The sequence below is a fragment of the Colletes latitarsis genome, chromosome 2 (assembly GCF_051014445.1).
Source record: "Colletes latitarsis isolate SP2378_abdomen chromosome 2, iyColLati1, whole genome shotgun sequence".
NCBI lineage: Eukaryota > Metazoa > Arthropoda > Insecta > Hymenoptera > Colletidae > Colletes > Colletes latitarsis.
This window is the reverse complement of record NC_135135.1, coordinates 21682685-21705673: the sequence shown is the minus strand read 5'-3', so window position 1 is coordinate 21705673 and position 22989 is coordinate 21682685. Positions and strand designations below refer to the sequence as shown.

Sequence of the window (22989 nt, the reverse complement as noted above, 5' to 3'; positions counted from 1 at the left end):
TCGAACTGACGCGGCTCACTGGAAACTACAGACTACAGCGTTCTGATCAGTTGTACTTAGCGCTAGTGTGCCATTTTGCAATTAACTTTATGTATGAATAATTCAATTACCAGTACATCTGTTATTATTGCAATATTCATTATATTCATTATGTTCAATACTTTCATTTTAATTGAATTTCTCTATTTTCCCAAGAACATATATATAGTCCATAAATTCCCGCTTTTATTGTAAAAACAATAGTAACGAAAGAAAATGCATTTATAGCATACGTATACATTACTGTTTTTATACAATTCTGTTTTAATAAAATAATTGCAGTTTAAAATATATATACGCTTTTATAGTAGCGATCAATTTACGAATAGAAGATCAAAAAGTACAGAGCAATATACATATATATTTATGATTGTTTCTAACACGTGGAAGAGAAAACATTATACATAAGTAATATTCGAATGTCCACTAAAAAAAGAGTGTACTTTGCTCAAAAATTTTGATAAAGATTTGTTATATGTTCAATATGTTTTTGTCGAAATCAAATTCTTTTTTAAAATCAAAGATTGTCGGAGGTTATACAAACGATCATATTCGTTGTATCAAACAACGAAAACATTGTTTATACGAACTGAAAGCACACAATTATAGCAATTACGCAAGTACCAGGGCTTTATGTCCTTTATTATATAACAAATATGGATTTAATAAAAATGATCCTTTAAGTAGGCATGTTAAAACATGTCTTTTAAATTTATTGAATGTTAACAAAAAGTTGTGTACAGACGCTTTAGTAAAAAATGCCAATGTATTTGGAGATCTTTCATATGAAAAATATGAAAAAGTTGAAATGGATGATGATGAAATAAAAGAAGAGACGTTTATGGAAAATGATGCAAGAATTCCAAGGTGGAAAAAATTAAGTCTTGGTCAATATTGTAATCTTATTAAATCTCATATAGGAAAAAAAGATTTGGATCAAGCATTAAGCGTATTAGATTTAGTAAAAGCAAATCGTGACAAGCCTAATATATATATGTATGTTCTTTTAATACGTGCATTTGCTTTACAAGGAAATATCAAATTATGTTTTAAACTCTATAATAAGCTGAAGAAACGTGGTTTAACTCCTACTCCAGCAATATATAACAGTTTAATCAATGCTTGTGCTGTATCAAAAGATAAAAAGACAGCATTGATGTATTTGCATTACTTGAGAGAATATTTCTACAAGCAAAATTACTGTTTAAATGAAACACACTATATTACTTTCATAAAAGCTTATAGTTGGCATCAAGAAATGAAAACTGCTTTTGAACTAGCAGATGAAGCATGGGATAAACATCTTGTCACAAAAGATACATATGCTTGTTTATTTCACTCAGTAATCAGTAATAAAGAAAATGGGTTAATATATGCTTTAACTTTGTGGCATGAGATGAAAAGACATAGAATAAAACCAAATTTAACACATTATAATCTACTTTTAAGAGCAATCAGAGATACAAAATTTGGAGATCTAAAAGTAAATGATATCTTGCAAAGAAATTTAGTAGGTACACAAATTCAGCTTATTGAAACTGGAAAACCAGACTTATTACATTCCCCACCGGTATTAAGCACCACATGTTTTCAAATGATTAAACAGCAGACACAAAATAAATCTATAGATGTTATGTCAAAGGATAATGATTCAAAAGCTGTTGTGACCATTGAAACTATATTGTCCCAAAGTTTAAATGATGTATTAGAAGTTAATAAGTTACTTTTATTTGGAGGAGTAGAAAAATTATTCACACGAATGGAAAGTGATAATGTCATACCTGATGAAAAAACATTAACAATTATCATGGAATTACTTCCACCTTCCATATATGTAGAAAATATGTATCTCAAATATATTGAGAATAAAAAAATGAAAGTGGATATTACTTTTTATAACATGCTCATTAAAAGGAGGAATAATAGGAAACAGTATAAAGCAGCAAAAGTAAGTATAGAATATTAATGAATAATTCATAATGCAGTTTACATACATTTTGAATGTTATAATATTAAATTTTATTTTAATATAGGACGTTATTAATGAAATACAAAGACATCATCTTACACCAAATATTATAACATTTGGGGTATTAGCTCTTGGATGTACAAGTCTTATGTATGGAGAAGAACTTTTAGAACAAATGAATAAAGTTGGTTATACACCTAATTCTATAGTGCTAGATATACTAATGCATGCAGCATGTCGCTACAAAGATTTTAAATATGTACAATTTCTGATAAATTATATGTCAAGGTATCATATGAAACCATCTAAGTATATGTTAGATACCTTAGAAAAGTTTGAGAAATTGATATTACAATTTATAAAAACCGAGGTATATAAATTATCTTCAGTCAGTTTGAGATATGTATGTTATAAAATTACAATTTAATATTCATTTGTATTTTAGAATAAATACAATCGTAAAGAAATAAGGTACACAAAAACAAAGTATAATGAATTTAAAATATACTATGACGAATGGAAACAAAGAGTACAAGAAATGTACAGTGTTAAAGCATCAAAATAGTGTCTATGAATGTACCTATCAACAGTGAGTATTGCAAGTAAACAAGAAATAATTTTTAGATTATGTTTTTTAAAATTAAAACTCTAGTTAATATTAATTGTAATTGTGTGGAATTCTAACTTTCAAAATTGCTTGTTTTATTTATTACTAGTTTTTGGTACCTGGATTTGCCCAGATATTTATAAATTTTTATTACTAAAAGGTTTCTTAGATCGTAAATGAATTCGAACGCGACATCTCAGTTCCATCTACTATATTAATGTCTCTATTCCGAGACAACTCGAATGATTGTCTATATTAGAAGTGTCGCTTAAACGCGTAGCGACTGATATAAGCTATAATCACAAAATCAGAAAATATTGATACTTATTAATTACGTAGATATTTACCAAGTCGAGGTCTACAGTATGTAGTTAATACAATAAGTCTGGAGCTATTCCTATTACTATTAACTGTTTAAAAGTAAACAGTCGCAGATTATTGATAACAGACAGACGTTGCGCTTTATATATGTAGAGACTTAAATGGTTTTATTATTATGAAAAAGAGTCTTATACAAAATTTACTGTATCATATATTAAATTTGTTATTATGAAATTTTTAATTGCATTGTAGGTGGCAAATTACAAAATCAGTGTTATCATGAGTGAGCATTATTTATTTCTAACTAAACTTAAAATTAACGGAGATAAGGAGGTCGTGTTTCTTGTGCCCAAGGCCTGCTCCTTGTTCCTGCATTGATCGCTCGAGAAGGACAAGTTCCGCGGATACTAAGTTTATTATAACCTGTAGGTCCTGTTGGCTGTGCCCCACATGTTTCTAATGCTACAAAGTCATCAACATGAAGAGATGGAGGTCGCGAAGTGTTTGGTGGTCTGGATCTAAATGGATCTGCGCCTCTACCTACACCTCCTACTACTGGACCACCTCTTAAAGAATTGGTAAATTGCGTTCTACCTCGCATAGGCGTAACTGTAAAATGATAGGAAAAAGAGCAATAAAAGAAACATTATTCAAAGATGTCTCTTTATGTATATAAAACTTTTGTATGATATTATTATTAGTTTCTGATTTGTTTTATCATATAATAAATATGTACATCTGTATAACTCACCAAATGGTTGTTTTACTTTAGAAACAGGAGATGTTGATTGCTTTTGAATGTCTCTAGTTTCTTGATCATCTGTTTGAGTTTTTGATTGCAGTGGTTGAGTAGCATCATCAGGAGGTGCCTTAGAACACAAACTTTGAGCTTCTATTAATAGATTAAAATCAGTAGGAAGTAATTCAGCTGCAAGAGCTAACAAATCCACTGTATTTTCATTTGGTGCTTGACTAGGCGACATAAATGCAACTTTCTTTGATCGTTTAAGAATGAAATCGGGAGTTCCTAAACATCGCTGAGAAAATTGATTCAATAGAGCTTCTGGAGTTGGTAATAACGGTTCTAACATTTCTGGAATTGGTTCCTTTTCTTCTTTATCTTCGGCAGATTTCAAAATTTCCACTAATTCTTGTGCACTTTTTATCTTTTCTAAGGGATGATCATTTTTATCCCATGATATCAAAGACGCTAGTTGCTGTACACGTAGATACAAAGATCTTCCCTGTGATTCAGATGCAATTAAATTTTCTAAAAACATTATAGTTAAGTCGACAATTGCTTGAGCTTCAGGATCTTCTAACACAGAAATATGCTCTAATAACGATCGTAATGCATCAGGATTATTTTCCAAACAACTTTTTACATGATATAAGCCATAATTATGACTACTAAGAGACAAAAGTATACGAAGGGTACTTTGTAGTATTTCAGGTTCAAATTTTGTGCTAGTCGCTAATATGTCGATGAGCGCAGCCAAAATAGATAGAAGCGGTTCTTTACTTGGTACCGAATGCGTGAGCCTTTTCTCAAAAGGTTCGTTTGTATCTTCTTGCATAAGACTCAGTGTACAATCACACAATGTTTCAAAAATATCAAGAAGTTCATACTGTATTCGAATGTTATTTGTATTTTTAAGTACTGTACACATCATCTCAATAACAGGTGGATACTTTTGATCTGATTTCACTTGTGCTCTAGATGCGGGACTAGTTAAAGTTAACAAAGTAGCTTTCATAGGTGCATGTTTTGCAAGCTCACTAAGTAATGCAAGAATTAAAACATTATTTTCTAGGGAAGTCGCAGCTATTATACCATCTAATAAACATCTGCCCACTAGTAAAGCTGTAGGTGCCGCTAAATCACTTAATTGCTTACATACTTTTGAAAGAAGAACTAGTAAATCTTTGTTCCAACTAGCACAAAGTAAACGTAATGTTTCAATTAAATTATTAGCTTGAGCCTGTAAGTGAGCAGACCATAATTTTCTGAAGCCTAGAATACGAGCAGCATCTTCAGTTATCGTTTCTTTTAAAGTTAAAACAGGTGGTAATAATCTTGTTAGAAGTTTCAAACCAGGTATAAAATTACATGGACTAAGGGAAACCATCTTTAAAACTTCGCCTAACATTTGTGTCCATAATGATTTTGCTACATTTCCAGAACCATCTGAATCCACAGCTTGTGTGAAAACTAGAAGTGTTCCTACTATTTCTTCAGATAATGTTTGAACAATTCGAACAGGAGGAATAGCTTCAACCAACGAATAAACACCAAGTAGCGGTACTACAGCCGTTAAATCTTTGAAGTCTGTCGCCATACATTTTACAAGACGTTCTAGCAATGCTCTTGTTAGTCTTACACATGGAAGAAGCAATGCAACTAATGCTAAACCCCTTCGACCTGTTAAAGCTGCACGATGCAAAAATGGTTGTTCGTAAAATTCTGAAATACTCGCCATAACTGCAATAAGAGCTGTTAAACCATCGGCAGCAAATAACTGAGTCAATGCATTCCTATATTTTAATTCGATATAAGGTTCCATTGGATCCACGTCATTGTTTGAAGGGAAAACAAGATAATATAAAATTCTACATGCAGTAATTAATTGTCCTGGGAGAAAGGCTGCTTTATCTGCACTTTTTCTAATACATGCAACGAGTTGAGATACATCTCCATAATTCCAATGAGTAGCTTGTGCGGCCGTAGTCATATACGATGTAACGTCTTTTAGAACAGCCTGAGCTCGTGATTTTTCTAAAATAATTGTAGCACGATTTTGAAATACCTCTATTCGATCGGAATAACGAATGATTGTCGATATAATTTCTGCTGAAAATTCACAAAGATTTGCATCAGAAAGATAGGGGATTAAAATATCGATAAATTCCCCTGTTGGAAGTACTGTTATTATGGCTTGTAAACCTTCGGGAAATATTAGAAAAGAATGAAGCTTTTTCAAAGCCAACCAATCGGAAGGTTGATATTTTAAACGTAATAAACACTGTACAACTTGAAGCCGCCAAGCTAAAACTGATCCTATTCCAGGTAATTCACACTTTAAAGCTTTCAAAATTAATTTGGTAACTTCCGGATCTTTCAACAAATATAGTAAACCTTCTTTTGTATCGGAAATACGCAAAAGAAAACGTCGAGAAGCTTTAATTAAATTCAAATCTGACTTTGGAGAAGTAAGTGCCACAAGAATGTGATACAAAAGTTTATGATAGTCGAAGTATGCTATTAGATGACATCGAGGATTTCGATTTTGTTCTCGTTCAAATTCCATTTGGGCTCCAGCTGGTAATTGACGTTTCGGTTGAGCCATTAATGTCGGCGCGTATATATACGTATTCATCAATTCGGTCATAGCGAATTCGTTGAGGTCTTTCATTTCGTCAAGAAATTCATAAGTATGTACTTTTCGTAACAACGAGCTTAAAGCGTATTTTAATCTTGCTAACTTAGCTGTGTCTAACATCATTAAAGCATTTTTATATAGATTACTTTTTGACTTAAGAAACTCCTGGACAATCACAGGACTTATCAATGCAGCGTCTAATGTACGAAGAGCAGAAAGTTTTACAGGAAGTGCTACGTTTTCACGCATGCACAATGCCAATAATTTATAAGGGGCGTCTACTTTTAATAATATATCTGGACCTTGTGAAAGTTTACATAAAGCTTCTGCTAATCGTACACCAACTTTCACATGGCGAACTTTATAAGCTGGTTGAGGTTGAGCGCGAGCAAGATCCATGTCTAAGCCTGCATTCACGATATTGGTCAAATCATTAAAATCGGTGCTATTTAAATAAAAAGGGCTAAGAATCGCGCATAAAGATTCACAATTATGAACGAATGTTTCTTTCTCTTGACCTGATGCATTATTAAAATGTAAAACTGACTTTGATAAAGACTGCAATATTTCATGTATCTTATCCAACATTTCATTGTTAATAGTGTATTCTTCGACAATATTCACTGATTTTTCTAGCTCCAATAAATCGGGTGGCGTTAACGAATAAATGTCATCTAATTGCACATTTTCACATTCATATTCTGTAGTGGATGGTATATCATCTGCCATTATGTCTTCATCAGATAATATAGGTTCAAATGGTTCTCCTGTTTCTGGTTCACCACCATCCTGTTCACCTTCTTCTTCTTCAGCCGATATTGATTCAGGACTTAAAGATACTAAAGATTCAGAGGGTGGTGAAGAAGGACGTTTCACTGATTTTAGTGTACCATTTGTACCATCTTCTTCCCAATGTACTACATCTGTCTTTCCAGTATCTGATATTGAATTTCTGGTTGATTCTACTGTTTGTATCGGTTGTATAGGAGGTGGTGGTGTTGCTGCTATACATGTTTCCTATAAATGTAAAAATCGTTACCTCCAAAGTAAGTCATATATTTACAACAATTTTTATATTACTTATACCCACACTTGAATTTGTCTGGCCTTGATTTTCATAATACCACTCAGATTGCTGTTCTGAAATTTGAGTAGAATTTTCCACAACTTCCTCCAATCCACTAGTACAAACTGCAGAACCAGCAGCTGAACTAATAACTTCTTGTGGATTATTCAAAGATTTTGTCAATGTTCCATACACAGCCAAAGTGATAGTAGTATACCATCCTCTTAATACCAATCCATCTGTGGGAATTTGTTTTCTCTCGCATTCTAACTGAATATGAATATTCTGTTTATATTCCAATTCCCCAAGAGATTCAAAGGTAGAAGCTCCAGGTTTACTTAAATCATTTACAAAAAATTCAATTTCAAATTGAGATGGATTTGTTGCTCTAAAATTAGAATACATCATAAAGTAATATTAGCTGTAGTTTCTCCATTTTAGAACATAAAATAATTTCAAGAAAATCATTAGTTACCCTAAACGAACACCTCCAGGAAAATCTGCCTGTACTCTAGCTCCTAATGGTATAATTCTAACTTCGCTAATATAAACCGGTTTTGGAAACTGCACTAAATCTAAATTAAGTTCCTGAAAAGGATAAAAGGCATTTGTTAAAATTGTCACACGTGTCGTCGTATCACACGTAAAGGTAAACAAAGTAACCTTACCTCTGAAATATCATGTGAAAATGTGTCAAAAAATAGTAATTCTATATTATCCATGTCTTGCTTGTTTCAATACAGCAGAACACTTTGGAGTATCATTTTCCTTAAAACAATAAATTATATTCACATTATTTATTTTCACACATAAAACATTGGTGTGCTGTTAAACTTTAATATCAAATTAATATTGGTGGACAATTATTCTTGGTGCGAATCTACAAAAATCGAAATGTACATTGGTAAATTGAGCTTGAATGTTAAATATTTTTTTTAAACAATTTGGTGCTATAAATTTTAATTAAACATTACTTTTTATTCTTCTTCGTGTTTGTGATATTGATGTAAGTTGACTCGACCTAAGTAACGCCATCTGGTTCGATATGTCACGTCAGAGATGCCAGATTCAGCACCCGGTGCCCTACTCACATATACCAGATCACGTGTACGTGAGCTCGTAGAGTTTCGGAAAGTCGACAAAGGCAAACTGACACATGCCCTCTTTCTCGATTATTCCGAAGCTGCGAGAAGGCAAATGTGAGCCTTTCTCTCTCGACTCTCACGAGGCGGTCACCGAGGTTTTCGACTGCTTAGGCATTTTTACTTTCCGACCTATGTAGGCGCACAGAGTCTAAAGCTTATTAATATTATAATAACTATCTAATTCACTGTATATCTATATATATCAATACGACATCTACGATAAAACGCCCAAGTTTGTCGAGAAATCCATCTAGCGTGGACGACACAAACTATTCCACGACAAACTTGGGCGTTTTAGCACCAGAGGGTTCGAGGTCGAAAAATAAGCGCCATCTAACGTTGAAGGTAACGAACTATTCCACGACAAACTTGGGCGTTTTAGCACCAGAGGGTTCGAGGTCGGAAAATAAGCGCCATCTAACGTTGAAGGTAACGAACTATTCCACGACAAACTTGGGCGTTTTAGCACCAGAGGGTTCGAGGTCGGAAAATAAGCGCCATCTAACGTTGAAGGTAACGAACTATTCCACGACAAACTTGGGCGTTTTAGCACCAGAGGGTTCGAGGTCGGGAAATAAGCGCCATCTAGCGTTGAAGGTAACGAACTATTCCACGACAAATTTGGGCGTTTTAGCACCAGAGGGTTCGAGGTCGGAAAATAAGCGCCATCTAACGTTGAAGGTAACGAACTATTCCACGACAAACTTGGGCGTTTTAGCACCAGAGGTTTCGAGGTCGGGAAATAAGCGCCATCTAGCGTTGAAGGTAACGAACTATTTCTCGACAAACTTGGGCGGCTCTCTCAACTCCCACGAAGCGGTCTGAAACTAGAGAAAGAGAGCATGTGTCAGTTTGTCTTTGTCAACTTTCCGCAACTCCACGAGCTCACGTACGCATGATCTGGCATAGTGTGAGTAGTGCACCCGGTGCTCAATCTGACATCTCTGGTGTGGCTCAGTGTGACCAGATTTGGCATAATTGAGTGTATCGATGGCGATACTAGTAACGACGAATTTCCTTAGCGTTTAACGGAGTGGTGGGGAAAGTCGACATATCCTACCGCAAGAGCCACATGTTATGTGCGGTCAGCACTTCACGCAACTTCGGAAAATCGATAAAGAATGTGAATAGGAGCCTTTCCTTCTTGCTTTTGAACAGCTGAAGTCCGTCCTCGCGTCAATGGCATACAATTTCGAATCTCGACTGCTCTGACATTTTTACATATCAACCAATATAGGCACAAATATATGTATAAGCAAACTCCATAATGAAAAAAAAATGTATACGGAAATACTCGTTTTAAGACTTCTTGATCATTTTCATTATTCCTATAAATGAGTATATGTATATGTATATATATATGTATTCATATGTATGTTATTAATACAATTGAATATAAACAACTGATTCAATTTATACTCAATGCGTGAAAAATAGATTTGCTTACGTTCATGTTCAAAGGAACCAGAGTTGTTCGTTCTGATCGCTGTCTGCGAAAGATCTTTGCAAACCAGCAATCTCGATCCTGAATGGAACGAGTAATTATTTTTGTTGTTCAGTAACACAGAATAACCGAGTTTAGTAAGAGATGCTCAGTCTCAGAGTTTATTCATCCTGAAAGAAACCAGAGTTGTTCCTTTTGATCCTCGCTTGATTATTTTCGATCTTGATTTAAATTAGACTTGTTCCTGCTGATTGCTGTCTGCGAAAGATACTCGCCAGGATTTTGACTCACAGCTACATCTGACCACTCGCGCAGTTTTTACAGGATTGACTCAAAAGCAAGTGTGCAGTGGCGCGCCCGCGGGAGACATCCCCCAACCCCTAAGCAAGACGAACTGAGAAGCGAGACGAAGAATTTACATTCAATCAAGATCGAAGATGGTCAAGATGTTCAAAACAACTTTGAAAAATTCTTATATTGAACAATTCTGAAAGACTAAACATCTCTCATAAGGAATATATAAATACAAATTCAATTAAATATTAAATAAACGTTTTTTGTTATAAAATTAAAGACTTAATATTTGAAATAATAGAATACTTGGAAAATAAATCGTTTGAAAATAATTTCTAAAGTCTTACTTGATAAACTGTATTGAAACGATTTATTTCCAAAGTTTTGTATTATTTCAAATAATAATTCTTTAATTTTATAACAAAGAATGTTTATTATTAGTCCTTTCGTAGAGCAAACAGTGTTCTCGATTTCACAAATTGCGCGAAGTGCCGAGCTCACGTAACATGGCTCGTGCGGTAGGATATGTCGGCTTTCCCTACCGCTCTGTTAAACGTTAAGGAAGTTCGTCGTTACTAGTGTCGCCATCGATGCACTGAATTATGCCAAATCTGGCCACACTGGTTCTACTTCGTTATAAGAGAAATTGTAATGACTAATACCTGTGCAATTTTTCCTGGAAGAAAATTTTTTTTTCGTTATAAATTATTTTGCTCGTGATAGAATCTGAATTTCGCGTATTTTATACAACCACCCGATTTGTATGTGTTCTTTTTATATGTATTTTATAAGTAGTACTTATTGAATAGCTGTGATAACGACGTAACTCATCTGCGTCACTGGCTGCGTTCTCGATTATTTGTAGATTTGTTTTGAATTGTGATATGGCTGCAATGAAACAAAAGTTTTATTAGATCAGTAAGTGTAAGGAGATATTTTGTCATAATTCATATTGTACAATATTAAAACACTGTAAACATATTGAGCATTGTTATTAAAAACTGATAATACGAGTGTTGTTTGTCGCGATAGAATTTTATGATGTTTTTGTAACAATATGTACGGTTGAATTTCGTTTTTGAAACAGGTGAAAACTTTTGTCAAGACTATTTTTAGATTTTCCATCGTGCACGCATATGTTCTGAACTCTTAAGGAATAAATGGATTACTTTTAAAACGTTTAATATTATTATTTGTTTCTTTATTAAACTGTCACATTAAATTTTAATTGTTAAAATTCGTTAAAATTTTGAATTTCACGTGTATATTTTGTTTCTGTTGGACTGTTACTTTTAAACCTTGAGGAATTAAATATGCCTATTTGTATATAATTAGGTGATAACAAAAAAGCATGTTTAAAGCAATCATATGTGATATGCGTCTACTTTTAGGAATGGTAGCTGCTGGAGCCACAGTTTTAATGGCAGCCAGCAAAAAAGGTTCTTTGAACAGAACAGAAAATAATTCCACACGATATGAGAATCAAAATGTTTGTTCTCATTATAATGAAATACATCATAGTCTTCAAAGTATAGAATGTCCAGTTAAAAAGACTATACCATCTTGTGCTGTGACTAGTAAGTGAACCATGCTTGAATTTTAAAAATTTGAAAACTAAGTTTCTATTATTACTATTTATATATGCAAAAACAATTGCTAAATAATATACAGATTTTTAATGTATATGTGATGTACTTCAATTTGATACAAATATTTCTCAATGTTTTTATAACAGAGAGTAAGAGTCGTAACTCCATGCTGGATAAAAACAGTCGTTTAATTTCAAGGTCAGAAAATAAAGAAAGTAGTAAGAATCTTACATTGTATAAGACAACAACAATTCGTGAAACTAAAGCTTCCAGATTAAGGGCTGCTTCAATTACATCACTTAATGGTAAATTATAATTGGTTACAATTTAATATTATATTTTATTATTAGTCTTTGCACTTTATTATTTTATTTATCTAGGAGGAACATTAGTATCAAGAAAATTAGGTATGTCAGATTCATCTGCTCCTTTAAGTCTTCAATCCACTACTAGTCCATTAGTTAAGATTGTAAGTATTTATTTTAAATGTGTGATTATAGAATGTATATGCAAAACAATAATGAGTTATAACATATACAGGAAAATTCAATATCAGGTAACAGTAGTACTATAAATCCTATACGAGAAAGAGATAAAAGTTATAAACGAAAATCATATTTAAATCGATCACTTAATATGGAAGCAACAACAGGTGATCGTTTAAATCAGTGTAAGTAATTTAATGTAATAACTATTCGGTTTCACTTGGTAAGAAGTCAAAATTTGGTATATATTTTTAGCTGAATGTAATGATAGACGATCCAGAAGACAATCAAACAAGCAAAGCTACATATCTGACACGATATCTACTTCCAATTCTAATAATCAACGACAAGTAACAACAACTAATTTAAGTAAAAAACCACTTGAGTCAAAAACAGCTTATCAGAAAGTTAGTACTCAATATGTTACAAATCATCCAAAAACGTCTACATCGCCTTCTGTTAATCCTCTTGCAAGCACTAAGTATTCAAATATACAACGAACTAGGTAATTTTATTTATTCACTTTTTGCAGAACGCTTATTTGTATCTATGTGTGATTTATATTCTAATTACTATTTCAATTATCTTATGATTTGCTCTTCATTCTCTTATTATTTTGGCGTTCAAGCATAAAAGTAATACAAAATTTTATTTTGTGGCAGTGGTGGATATAGCGATTCAGAAGTTTCACGAAGAGTTGATGCATTAACAGCATTAACAAAGTCTGCAATAGAACGCGTGGAAAGACTCGCGTCGCAGGCAAATTTGTCTACAAGTTATGGACCACAATTGGAAAATCATTCGTCCAACGCGTCTGAAGGAAATTCCGTTAGTAATACAGAAACTAACACAAATAATGCACATGCGTTACAATCATCGCCAAGAAAATGTTCTATTTTAAAGAAATCAAATGATGAACATACACAAGATGGATCTTTAAGCCATCAACATAAGCCAGTTTCTATCCTTAAGCATAAGATGTCTGATAACGAAGCAGGTCAAAATTTGTCTAATTCCACTCATACAGTTTTGCCAGTAACCTTTTCACCATCTGTAGTGGAACCAACACATAAAAGACATGGTATTTTAAAAAAGCGTAGTAGCTTAGATGAGAGTGAGATACTTCGACGTCGTAGCTGCTCACCAGACATCTCTTTTGCTGATAATACTTATTCTGAATTCAGGCCAATATTAAAAAATCAAAGACGATCATCTCTGGACGAAATTATTAAGAGGGATCAAAGTCCAGATCCTCAGCCTACTTCCATATTAAAACGAAAATCGTCTAGAGAAGATGATAGAGAAGATCGACAAGTTGGTTCTTTAGAACCACAGGGTATACTTAAAAGAAAATCTACAAATAGCCTACGAACAAGTAGTGTTAATCATCATGTGATCATTACAATGGATGCAACAAGTGTGAGTGGTCCTGAAATACTTGATAGCTCTAAGGTGAGGCCAATACTAAAGAAAAAGCACAGTCGAGAGGAATCGTTTGGTAGCGATCCACCGTCTTTGGAACCACGACCAATATTGAAAAAAAAGTCGAGCACAGAATCGGATGAACACGAGGATAAACCGAAAAAAACGATTTTAAAATGTACTCGTAAAAATTCACAGGACGAATGTAATTACGAGACAGAATCAACCTCGCCAAAAAAACTGTCGATGCTTAGAAACCGTTCTTTACAAGGTAGAGCAAGTGGAACGTTGGAAAATGATTCCGTGCGACCTATATTGAAGCAACCCGGTAGTAGAGACAACGAATCGCGAGTTCGTTTGAACTTACAAGATGAAGTATGTACTGAACCAGGAGATTTATTTTTGCGAAAAAGAGCACAATCTGTAGGGCATGTGCGGCCTTTTAATATTCCTAACGAATTTGCTGGTGCATTGAATAAACGAAGATCTCTTGAATTCACATCCATGAGTGATGTATTAAAAGAAAAGTCACAAACAAGATTAATGACCAATAGCAACTATTTAAAGACAGACCTTTCTTTGAGTGACGAAAGTGCCAATACTTGTGCTACTTTTTCTAACACACTGAACAGGTATGTAATGCAAGTTTTATAAGTATATATATATTTAAATAATTATATATTTCGTAAATGTTATATTTTTTTCGTAAAGTTTATTTTAAATTAAGAATTTGATTGCAGTATTTTAAGTTATAGTTTAAATGTTATTTAAATGAATTATAATATTTATTGAAATAGTTTACTTCAATTTATTGTTACTATGAATGTGTAATATCCTACAACAGATATTTGTTTATACATTTAGTTGGTATAGTAATATGTAAGTTTGGTAAGATTTTGAATCCGTGCCAAGTATATTTATAGACCACCTAGCAATTCTGAAAGCTACCAGAAAACAGAATCGGAGCATGCACACAACCTGTACATCTGTCTAAAAGTTAATTCAGATATGAAACAGTACTTCAGTATTTTTTTGGCACAGTTTTTCTTCTATAAAACAGCAATCTCGTGTGTTGTTAAGCCGAAGATACGTTTATTTTCTGCAGTCATTCTTCTCATTGTGCATATCATCAGTTTGAGAAATTTTAAGATACATACCTAAACTAATTTGTCATGTTAACTCATATAATATTTGGAAAACAAAAGCTACAAGCATAAGAAATTCATAAATCATTATTATTCATCAGTGCATATATTTATATTAGGAGTTACAACGTTTTGCATCGAAAAAGTAACGATAGCAATAGATCGTTATTTTGAAGTTGAAGTTTGAAGTTACAGTAATCTGTTTTTCAATTTAAAAAGAACATTTCATTAGATCAGTGTTGTATTTAATTGTAGCAAAATAAAAGATAAACCTGGAGACGAAGAAGAACAGACTGCAACAGTATTTGAAACTGAAGTGAAAGATAAAATAAATTTACATGGGTTTCCTGTAAATAATAGAGTCGATAAAAGTACTACACTTTATGCCGAAATGACTGACTACAAAGAATACGCGGGTGATGAGTCTTTGGAAAAAAAGCATGATGTTATAGACGCTCGGGAAAGTAATAGTGTTCATCGTAGTAATAGTGTTTCCAAAATGGCATTGCATTTTAAAACATTACAAGATAAAGCTAATCTTAAAGATAAGGATAATGTGTCTCAAAGGACACCAACCAAGGGTTCGCGTGGCATACAACGTTATAGAGAACGAAAACTTCAAGGAAATGATAGATTTAACACTCAACCAGTAACTTTCCAAGAAGTACAGGAGGCAGTTCTACAAAATCAGCGTAACGCTACATCAATTAAAAGATCAAATTTAACAGAAGGTAATTCAACTGCAGCCGAGGATGAGTTTGATCCTTCTAAATTAAGCTTGGCAGAACGAGTACGTTTATTTAATAAAAAAATTGATACCGAAAAGAGTTCAGTGTCAAATAATATGCCACTAGAAAGACATTCACGGAGACGACCAGCTACTCGCTATAAAACACAACCAGTTACATCCGAAGAAGTCGAAGTAGCATCTCGAATATCTCCATTAAATGCGGCACAATATTCGTTAGATAGTTGTGAGTAACTATACATTCATTGAAGCCTGTTAAAGTTGTTGAGATAATAATAATAGATTATTGATATTTTAGCTGCTTTTCAAGAACTTCATAAACAAATTAATTCTTCTCAAAATGATATACTAAAAAGCATTTTAAAACCTATATCATCTCATACACATAGTGTGCCTCGGACGAAAAGTCCCGAACTCGAAGGTTTGAAATTGATAAAATCTGTACTTAAAAAGGAGTCGGAAGAATTAGAACAACAAATGTTCGAAAATTCCGATTTACCATGCTCTGTATTAAAATCTAACTTAAAACTTGAAGACACAAAGGTAGGTTTAATATTCGGAACAGGAACGATAAACAGTAATTATAGTAAAAGCAAGAACATTAATATTCATATAGGATTTCGTTTACAGGTAGAAAGTACAATGGAAAGCAATTTTTCTACACAGTACAACTTGGATTGTGTCTGTAGTGTGGAGAAGGGTAATTGTATAAAAGGTAGGCAATATGAAGCTAAACGAACACATACTGTGCCTTTTTACAAAAATAGTATTCAGACTGAATTAAATAGAATAAGAATCAAATCTGCATTAGATGGCATAAACAATGCTCAAACTGAAGTCGTTCCATCTGAAAAGGATGAAGATACACTTCGAATATCAGATGACGAGACGTCTTCTGGAAATCATGAAGTATGTAATGTAAAAAATGAAGATGTACTTCCTCATCATTCTATTTTTTCAAAGCAAACCAGGCAAGGAATTTCGTCATAATATATTTATATATTACTTTAAAATAATTTCCTATCTTGTACTGAATTTGAATATCAAAACTTCTTAATTTAAAAATATATATTCTTTTACGGCTACAGAACACTGTCAAGTGTAAATTTTGAATGACGTCAGATTGTTTACTTACTATTACGAGCACTGATAAGATTATATTATGTTAAAGAGTGCGTGGAAATGTGTATCTATATTGTAATTAAGTACTTACAGATATACTTCATTGTTGAAGAGCGCCAGCCATCACGCGATTAGCAACAAAACACACGAAAGTGAATCATGTAATGTAACAATACAGAAACAACATGCTATAGCACTACCGGGATTATATCGTAGTGCAACACAAGCAATACCGACCATGGATACTAACGATGGTCCTAGTATGAGTATCGCAGATCGGTTGGCTGCACTTCAACGTAGTGGTAGCACAAACTGGAAGCGACGCATAGCGTCCGAATCATCCAATACATCTGTAAATATTTTATCTAGTTGGTTTTATTGATAACCTTGTTAAAAACCTGTAATAATGTAATTAATTATCATTATTTATAAAACAATTGATAGGATGGATTATGTACTAGTTCGACCAATAAGGAAGAACTCAGTATCAAACATGGAGTACTTGCCGATTGTCTCGGAAAATTAGGGTCCGCCACAGAAGGATGGAAGAAAAGAATAGCTGCATCGGATGCAACGAAGTTCACTGTAGCTGGAAAAATGAAAGTAGAACAACCGAAAAATTTAGAATCGGGACCGTCTTCGCCGCTTATTGAAGTTACAGGAAATATCGCGGATAGGAGAAAGAAAACTCCCCGTCCGGAACGATTTAGAGCAAAAAAGGGTAATCTTGTTTAAAATAAAGTTGATGTACTTGTAAATTGAATTGAATCTCTTAACGCGAAGCACAAGTAAGATATTGAAAACGCAAAATGCATTTTAGGATATATGAAGGATGTTGTGTCTATGCCAACCAGCCCAAGTATAGATTCGTACACTAAATCGCGAGGAAGCTTTTCTGAGCCTACAAGTGATGACAGTGGTGGTTAGTAGATAGTTTTACAAATTGTACATTGTATTCTTAATATTTCTTTCCTGCAGAAAAATTTATGCATTTTACAGCGGAAGAATACAAAACAGGGAAAAATGTATCGCCTACTGTGTCAATTCCCAAAATAGACAATGAAACATTCACCTCCTTCTTTACTGGAATTTCATTAGAGAAATGCGAGGCTGAATCTGTTGATTTAAACGAAAGTGATTTTGATGTTATTACATCGCAGTCCGAATTGTAAGTTTTTTTTTTTTTTTTTTTTTTTTTTTTGTTTAATGAACAATATCGCTAATAGTGTTTTGAACGATAATTTTATAGATTCGTATATTTACAGATTAGTTCAAAAACGTAATATACGGATTCAACGGCGACGTGCCGTTTCTAGAAATCCCCTTAAAGTGCTTGCAGCTCGCACTGATTTGAAGTCAGAGTATACCGAAGTACGAACTGGTGTTGCGGAGAAAGTAATGAAACAATTGAATGTTGAAAAACGTAAGTTATACTACCTCATGAAATATTATTTTATTTGATTGTATCGATATAAATATTGTTACAGTGGCCAAAAATTCATCTTTGGCTATGGAAGCTTTAGCTGGCCTGGCTTCCACCGAAGACTTTAGTAATATAACACTAAGGAATGTTGCCGAAACGAACGTTTCAATAAATAAGCTACAGCCATACAAAGACTTAATGCTGATTTTAATTAAAGGTAGACGTCACGTACAAGTAAGATTAATTGAACCAGTTGCAGAAAGTATAAATTGCGGCGATAATTTTATTTTAGTAACAAAATCAGAGGTAACTAAGAAATGCTGTTGTATGAAATTCTTATTAAAGTATCGAGGTGAAGTTATTCTTTTTATTTCAGGTTTACAATTATGTTGGAAAATATTGTAACGTTATCGAAAAGGTTCGAGGTGCAGAAATTGCAATGAGTATTCAGCAAAATAAAGATCTTGGTACGCAAGCATCTCAAGTCATCACGATTAATGAAAATAAAGTTACGTGTTCGAAAAGTCAATTGCAAAAGTTTTGGAATTATCTTGGCGTCGAGAATGAAAATGTGGATGGTATACCGATATTTTTTATCATATATAAATGTAAAAATAATATGATAAAAGTTCATTTTCTTTCGTTAATTATAGTTATTGATGGTGGACATCCTGACGAAGACGAACTCTATGAAACAGCTATGATAGATACAAATATGATGTATGAAATTAAAGGTGAAGAACTTGTCCCTCTTGAAAAATATTGGGGTGCTATACCGAAAATTGAAATGCTTGATCCAAACAAGGTTTGTTATAACAAAACAGTACTTTCGTATTGTACATATTCTTCTTGAATTGTAATCAATTGTATTTGTCAAGGTGCTAGTGTTCGATTTTGGTAGCGAAATGTACATATGGAGTGGAAAGGGAGCTTCTACCGACAAAAAGAAACTTGCAACGCATCTTGCTACAGAAATGTGGAAAGAAGGATATGATTATTCTGAATGCGCTGTATGTCCAATTACATCGGCATCTATGATTGGTAGACGCACAATATCTCAAACGGACTTAAAATCCGCAAAAATCAGACCTAATTGGTGCTTACTTGCTAAGTTGACACAACACGTAGAAACATTACTTTTTAGAGAAAAGTTCCTTGACTGGCCAAATGTTTCTGGAATTATACGAGTTCGAGGTAACAAAAGCAAAGAACAAGTCGACGGAACCATAACAATAGAAACGTGCAATATTGATACTTTATTAGAAGAAAATTCCACACCCGTTGATTTAGTCCTTGAAGGAAGTCATTTGGGTAGAGGTACTGGTTGGTATGACACTGAGGTAATTATATTACTAAATGAGCGCATATCTTAGTAGTTTAAATAGATACAATCTTGCAACAAACTTATTTTATAGTTAATGAAACAGTACGTCGTCACAACAACGAACGTGAAAGTATGGCACATCGATGAATTTTCACATACTCTTTTGAATGATTCATCTGTCGGGCAATTTTATTCTGGCGATAGTTATATTATATATTGGATGTATTCTGTTACAATTACAGGTAAATATGTCCCATCTTAAGCTTTACAGTGTTTTTTATAGCAATACATTGCTTTGTTTTCTATATAGGTCGTGAGCTTAGTGGTATGCCTTCAAAACATTCTGCAAAGGGCCGTGATCGTTCGGTTTATTTTATTTGGCAAGGCCAGAATGCGTCTTTGAACGAACAGGGTGCTGCAGCTTTACTAACTATCGAATTAGATAATGATCAAGCACCTCAGGTAATTATTATTTAAATCCAATTAAAAGTTGTTGAATACATATTGCATATTCATATACATTTTTTTTTTATAGCTCCGTGTAGTTCAAGGACACGAACCAGCTGCATTTCTCAATTTATTTTCTGGTGGAATGATCGTACACTGTGGTAAGAAAACGAATACACAACGTGACAAACGATGGCGATTGTACATATGTCGAGGTACTTTAGAGTCAGAGGTGTCTTTAATAGAGATCCCTTGTAGTACTCGTCAATTAAGAAGCAGAGGTTCTCTTATATTGCTAGACACTAAACACAACAAAATTTATGTGTGGCATGGATCTAATGTGTTACCTCATATTAAAAAGGTATTTTTCATAAGTTTTGTATTAGAACGATTAAAACAATAACAGAGAACTTAAAATAATTTCACTCATACCCAGATTGTTTAATTACACCAATTTAAGCACGTATATTTTGAAAACAATTTTGTTGTTTTTCATCACTTACCTTCGTCATGTTTTTTATTTGTACCCCTAAAATATTAGAATGATTTAAAAATTTGAAAACAAAATTTGATACAACCTGCAAACATTACAAATAATTGTATTTGCATCTTTAATGGAAATATGTTACCAGAATGCTTGCAATGCAGCAAAGAAGTTACAAGAAAATCGACCCCCGGAACCTGGTTTGTCGTCTGAAGGCAATATAGAAATTCTTGAGATTAACGAAGGAGCCGAACCAGAAGAGTTTTTCAATGGTAACTGAAAGTTAAAAGTATAATATTAGTGTATATAAAGTTAGAATACTTAATAACATGTTTCATTACATAGCATTAGGAGGAATGAATAAAAAGCTGTACGTATCACTAGAAAAAGACCAATTACAGGAACATACTCCAAGACTGTTTCATTTATCAAGCATTTCTAAAGAATTTAAACCTGTAGAAATGTTGTGCTCCCATCGTGCTTCTTTGCCAACTCCGTTCCCTTTTCTACAAGAAGATTTATATCAAGTTAGTCAACCAGGTAATTCATAATTTTCAAGACATTGTAACGTACATAAACTAACATATTATTATTCTAGCTTTATTTTTATTGGATAACAAAAACGAACTGTGGATATGGCAAGGCTGGTGGCCCGATACCGGAGCGGAGGATCAGTCTGGTAGTAGAGCAGTCAGATGGCAAGCTGAAAGGAGAGCAACTATGACCATGGCTATGCAATATTGGCAAAACATTCATCCAGAAACTATGAAATTTCCAATTTATTTAGTCTGGGCTGGTCTCGAACCGTTGCGATTCATAAATTTATTTCCTACATGGAGATATCGGGATGATATTGCAGAATTAAATATAGAGGTACTTGTATAATTACCTACCTTGTTCAAATAAAAATTATTTGAATTACTTGAAGCACGTTACTTCTAATTAGGATGGCCGAAATCCTGGAGAGGTATTGACTGTAGAGAACGAATTGATTCGATTAACGAAAAGCACGTACCCTCCAGCTCAATTATTACAGCGACCTTTACCAGAAGGAGTTGATCCTACACATTTGGAATTGTATCTATCACAGCAACATTTTGAAGTTAGTTTTGTTCGTTATACTTTAAATTATTAAGAAAGAATAAATTTGTTATTAATTTACGAAACATATATATATATATATATTTAATACATTTGATCTGACAGGATTTATTAGGAATGAGTAAAGAAGAATTTCAAGAGCTCCCAGTTTGGAAACAAGTGAATTTAAAAAAAGAAATAGGACTTTTTTGATGAAACGCCCCTACTGCCAATTCTGCAAGCAATAGCTGCCCCTGTAAAGCGTTTAATAAAGTTTTTGTTAATTGTTTTATGATGTTTATAACTTCAAATTTTTTAACTTCTTGATAATATAAATTTGCGTTTAAAATACGCCTAAAGTTGCCTATCAATCGAAGAAGAATTAATATTATAATGCAGTTGAAGATGTTTACTACTATCTCAAATATAATATATACTATACATATGCGCGCGCGCGCACACACAATACACACACATACACATACACATAGATAGGTAATTATATATTTTTAATACACATTAAACATAAATTGGCTTGTGAATATTTCCTTTATATTTGTATGGGCTTTATATTCATTGATAATACAATATGTTTTAGAATGGCTTATTCTTACATGTGTAACATTTGTACAAGAGCGACTGTATTCTTTACAACATAATCTGTGTTTTTGAACAGTATTCAATGAAATTTCTCAATGTTGCCTCGAGTGTTATTTCATAGCCCTTCATGATCCTTAAATACCGCATAGATACTTCTTATATACTGTCCTAATGTACATATGCATTTTTTAAAAATAATTTTATCTTACACTTTCTTTGTATTTATAGTCCACGTGATATCGCAGTGAAGCACATCGTCTGCATTGCATAATAATTATTTTCAACATAAAATATATCCAATATAAATGTATCGATAAAAACAAAATTCTATACATACATAACATGGTTATGCATATATCGATATCTGCAATATCGTACATAATCGATATAATTTAACTCTTTTAACGAAATTACAAACGTATAACCTTTAACAAATCAAACTACACTCAAAATTAATTTAGCATGTTTCAACATTTGTAACAACGAAGTATACTTATACTTTCCTCTTCTGAGCGTAAATTACAAATATCTTCCTCTATCCTTTTACAAATCGACCAAGGCACAGCAGTAGATACTCGAGTATAAAAGAATCATACATCAACTTTAAATGTACAAGTTGAGATCGTATTCTGTTCAAAATTGATCAACTGATGTGCATGCAAAGAACACAAATCTACCACACAATGCTTACGATGATCGTTTCTTTAGTTTATACTAACAATAATAACGTACTGCAGAAAGTATATGTGTGCATATCTAGTATATGTAAATGGTCTAATATTAAAATAGTCGATCTGATTGAATGATTCAATAATTTTATGTCTTATCTTAAAAATAATCGTGCATTGATGCAAA

The 22989-nt window shown here is 33.1% G+C and overlaps 3 protein-coding genes across 13 annotated transcripts; 2 read left to right on the top strand and 1 right to left on the bottom strand.

Annotated features, from left to right (window-relative positions):
* Positions 1 to 5: 5 nt before the first annotated feature.
* LOC143351508 (pentatricopeptide repeat-containing protein 1, mitochondrial) lies at positions 6 to 3691 on the top strand. Of its 6 annotated transcripts, none has more exons than XR_013081755.1 (5): positions 6 to 1987; positions 2073 to 2378; positions 2454 to 2597; positions 3189 to 3219; positions 3366 to 3691. XR_013081755.1 is itself a non-coding variant. In XM_076783070.1 (4 exons), exons 1-3 carry the CDS (start codon positions 515 to 517, stop codon positions 2571 to 2573), a joined length of 1899 nt encoding a protein of 632 aa, XP_076639185.1. In that variant the 5' UTR covers positions 6 to 514; the 3' UTR covers positions 2574 to 2597; positions 3366 to 3691. The 6 variants fall into 6 exon arrangements, 4 of the variants coding, with proteins under 4 accessions (XP_076639185.1, XP_076639183.1, XP_076639184.1 ...); XR_013081754.1 differs by having other exon boundaries at positions 2454 to 2606; XM_076783070.1 differs by lacking the exon at positions 3189 to 3219.
* Positions 3253 to 17007, bottom strand: Vir (VIR_N domain-containing protein). 5 transcript variants are annotated; one of them, XM_076783065.1, is made up of 7 exons: positions 16868 to 17007; positions 11064 to 11153; positions 8051 to 8150; positions 7858 to 7970; positions 7407 to 7770; positions 3688 to 7333; positions 3253 to 3545 (listed from the first exon to the last, which is right to left on the bottom strand). In XM_076783065.1, exons 3-7 carry the CDS (start codon positions 8102 to 8104, stop codon positions 3253 to 3255), a joined length of 4470 nt encoding a protein of 1489 aa, XP_076639180.1. In that variant the 5' UTR covers positions 8105 to 8150; positions 11064 to 11153; positions 16868 to 17007. The 5 variants fall into 5 exon arrangements, with proteins under 5 accessions (XP_076639180.1, XP_076639181.1, XP_076639177.1 ...); XM_076783066.1 differs by having other exon boundaries at positions 11093 to 11153; XM_076783062.1 differs by lacking the exons at positions 11064 to 11153; positions 16868 to 17007 and adding an exon at positions 10928 to 11054.
* Svil (Supervillin) lies at positions 10863 to 22234 on the top strand. 2 transcript variants are annotated; one of them, XM_076783057.1, is made up of 29 exons: positions 10863 to 11026; positions 11131 to 11183; positions 11657 to 11842; positions 12001 to 12159; positions 12235 to 12323; positions 12395 to 12524; positions 12595 to 12844; positions 13002 to 14393; positions 15162 to 15880; positions 15953 to 16201; positions 16289 to 16369; positions 16466 to 16625; positions 16870 to 17128; positions 17221 to 17497; positions 17597 to 17698; positions 17776 to 17944; positions 18042 to 18199; positions 18264 to 18505; positions 18576 to 18777; positions 18853 to 19004; positions 19078 to 19539; positions 19615 to 19765; positions 19834 to 19985; positions 20059 to 20331; positions 20603 to 20726; positions 20800 to 20994; positions 21053 to 21327; positions 21401 to 21556; positions 21661 to 22234. In XM_076783057.1, exons 3-29 carry the CDS (start codon positions 11659 to 11661, stop codon positions 21745 to 21747), a joined length of 6849 nt encoding a protein of 2282 aa, XP_076639172.1. In that variant the 5' UTR covers positions 10863 to 11026; positions 11131 to 11183; positions 11657 to 11658; the 3' UTR covers positions 21748 to 22234. The 2 variants fall into 2 exon arrangements, with proteins under 2 accessions (XP_076639172.1, XP_076639173.1); XM_076783058.1 differs by having other exon boundaries at positions 11131 to 11352.
* Positions 22235 to 22989: the final 755 nt, after the last annotated feature.

What these genes read in the sequence shown, in the direction of transcription:
- LOC143351508 (XM_076783070.1), top strand. Translation starts at nt 515, where the DNA reads ATGTTCAATATGTTTTTGTCGAAATCAAATTCTTTTTTAAAATCAAAG. An exon ending in AACAGTATAAAGCAGCAAAA is followed by an intron (nt 1,988 to 2,072) that starts GTAAGTATAGAA and finishes ATTTTAATATAG; the next exon opens with GACGTTATTAATGAAATACA. An exon ending in TACAATTTATAAAAACCGAG is followed by an intron (nt 2,379 to 2,453) that starts GTATATAAATTA and finishes TTTGTATTTTAG; the next exon opens with AATAAATACAATCGTAAAGA.
- Vir (XM_076783065.1), bottom strand. Translation starts at nt 8,104, where the DNA reads ATGGATAATATAGAATTACTATTTTTTGACACATTTTCACATGATATT. An exon ending in AAGGCCAGACAAATTCAAGT is followed by an intron (nt 7,334 to 7,406) that starts GTGGGTATAAGT and finishes TTACATTTATAG; the next exon opens with GAAACATGTATAGCAGCAAC. An exon ending in TAAAGTAAAACAACCATTTG is followed by an intron (nt 3,546 to 3,687) that starts GTGAGTTATACA and finishes ATCATTTTACAG; the next exon opens with TTACGCCTATGCGAGGTAGA.
- Svil (XM_076783057.1), top strand. Translation starts at nt 11,659, where the DNA reads ATGGTAGCTGCTGGAGCCACAGTTTTAATGGCAGCCAGCAAAAAAGGT. An exon ending in AAATGCTTGATCCAAACAAG is followed by an intron (nt 19,005 to 19,077) that starts GTTTGTTATAAC and finishes GTATTTGTCAAG; the next exon opens with GTGCTAGTGTTCGATTTTGG. An exon ending in ATATCAAGTTAGTCAACCAG is followed by an intron (nt 20,995 to 21,052) that starts GTAATTCATAAT and finishes TTATTATTCTAG; the next exon opens with CTTTATTTTTATTGGATAAC.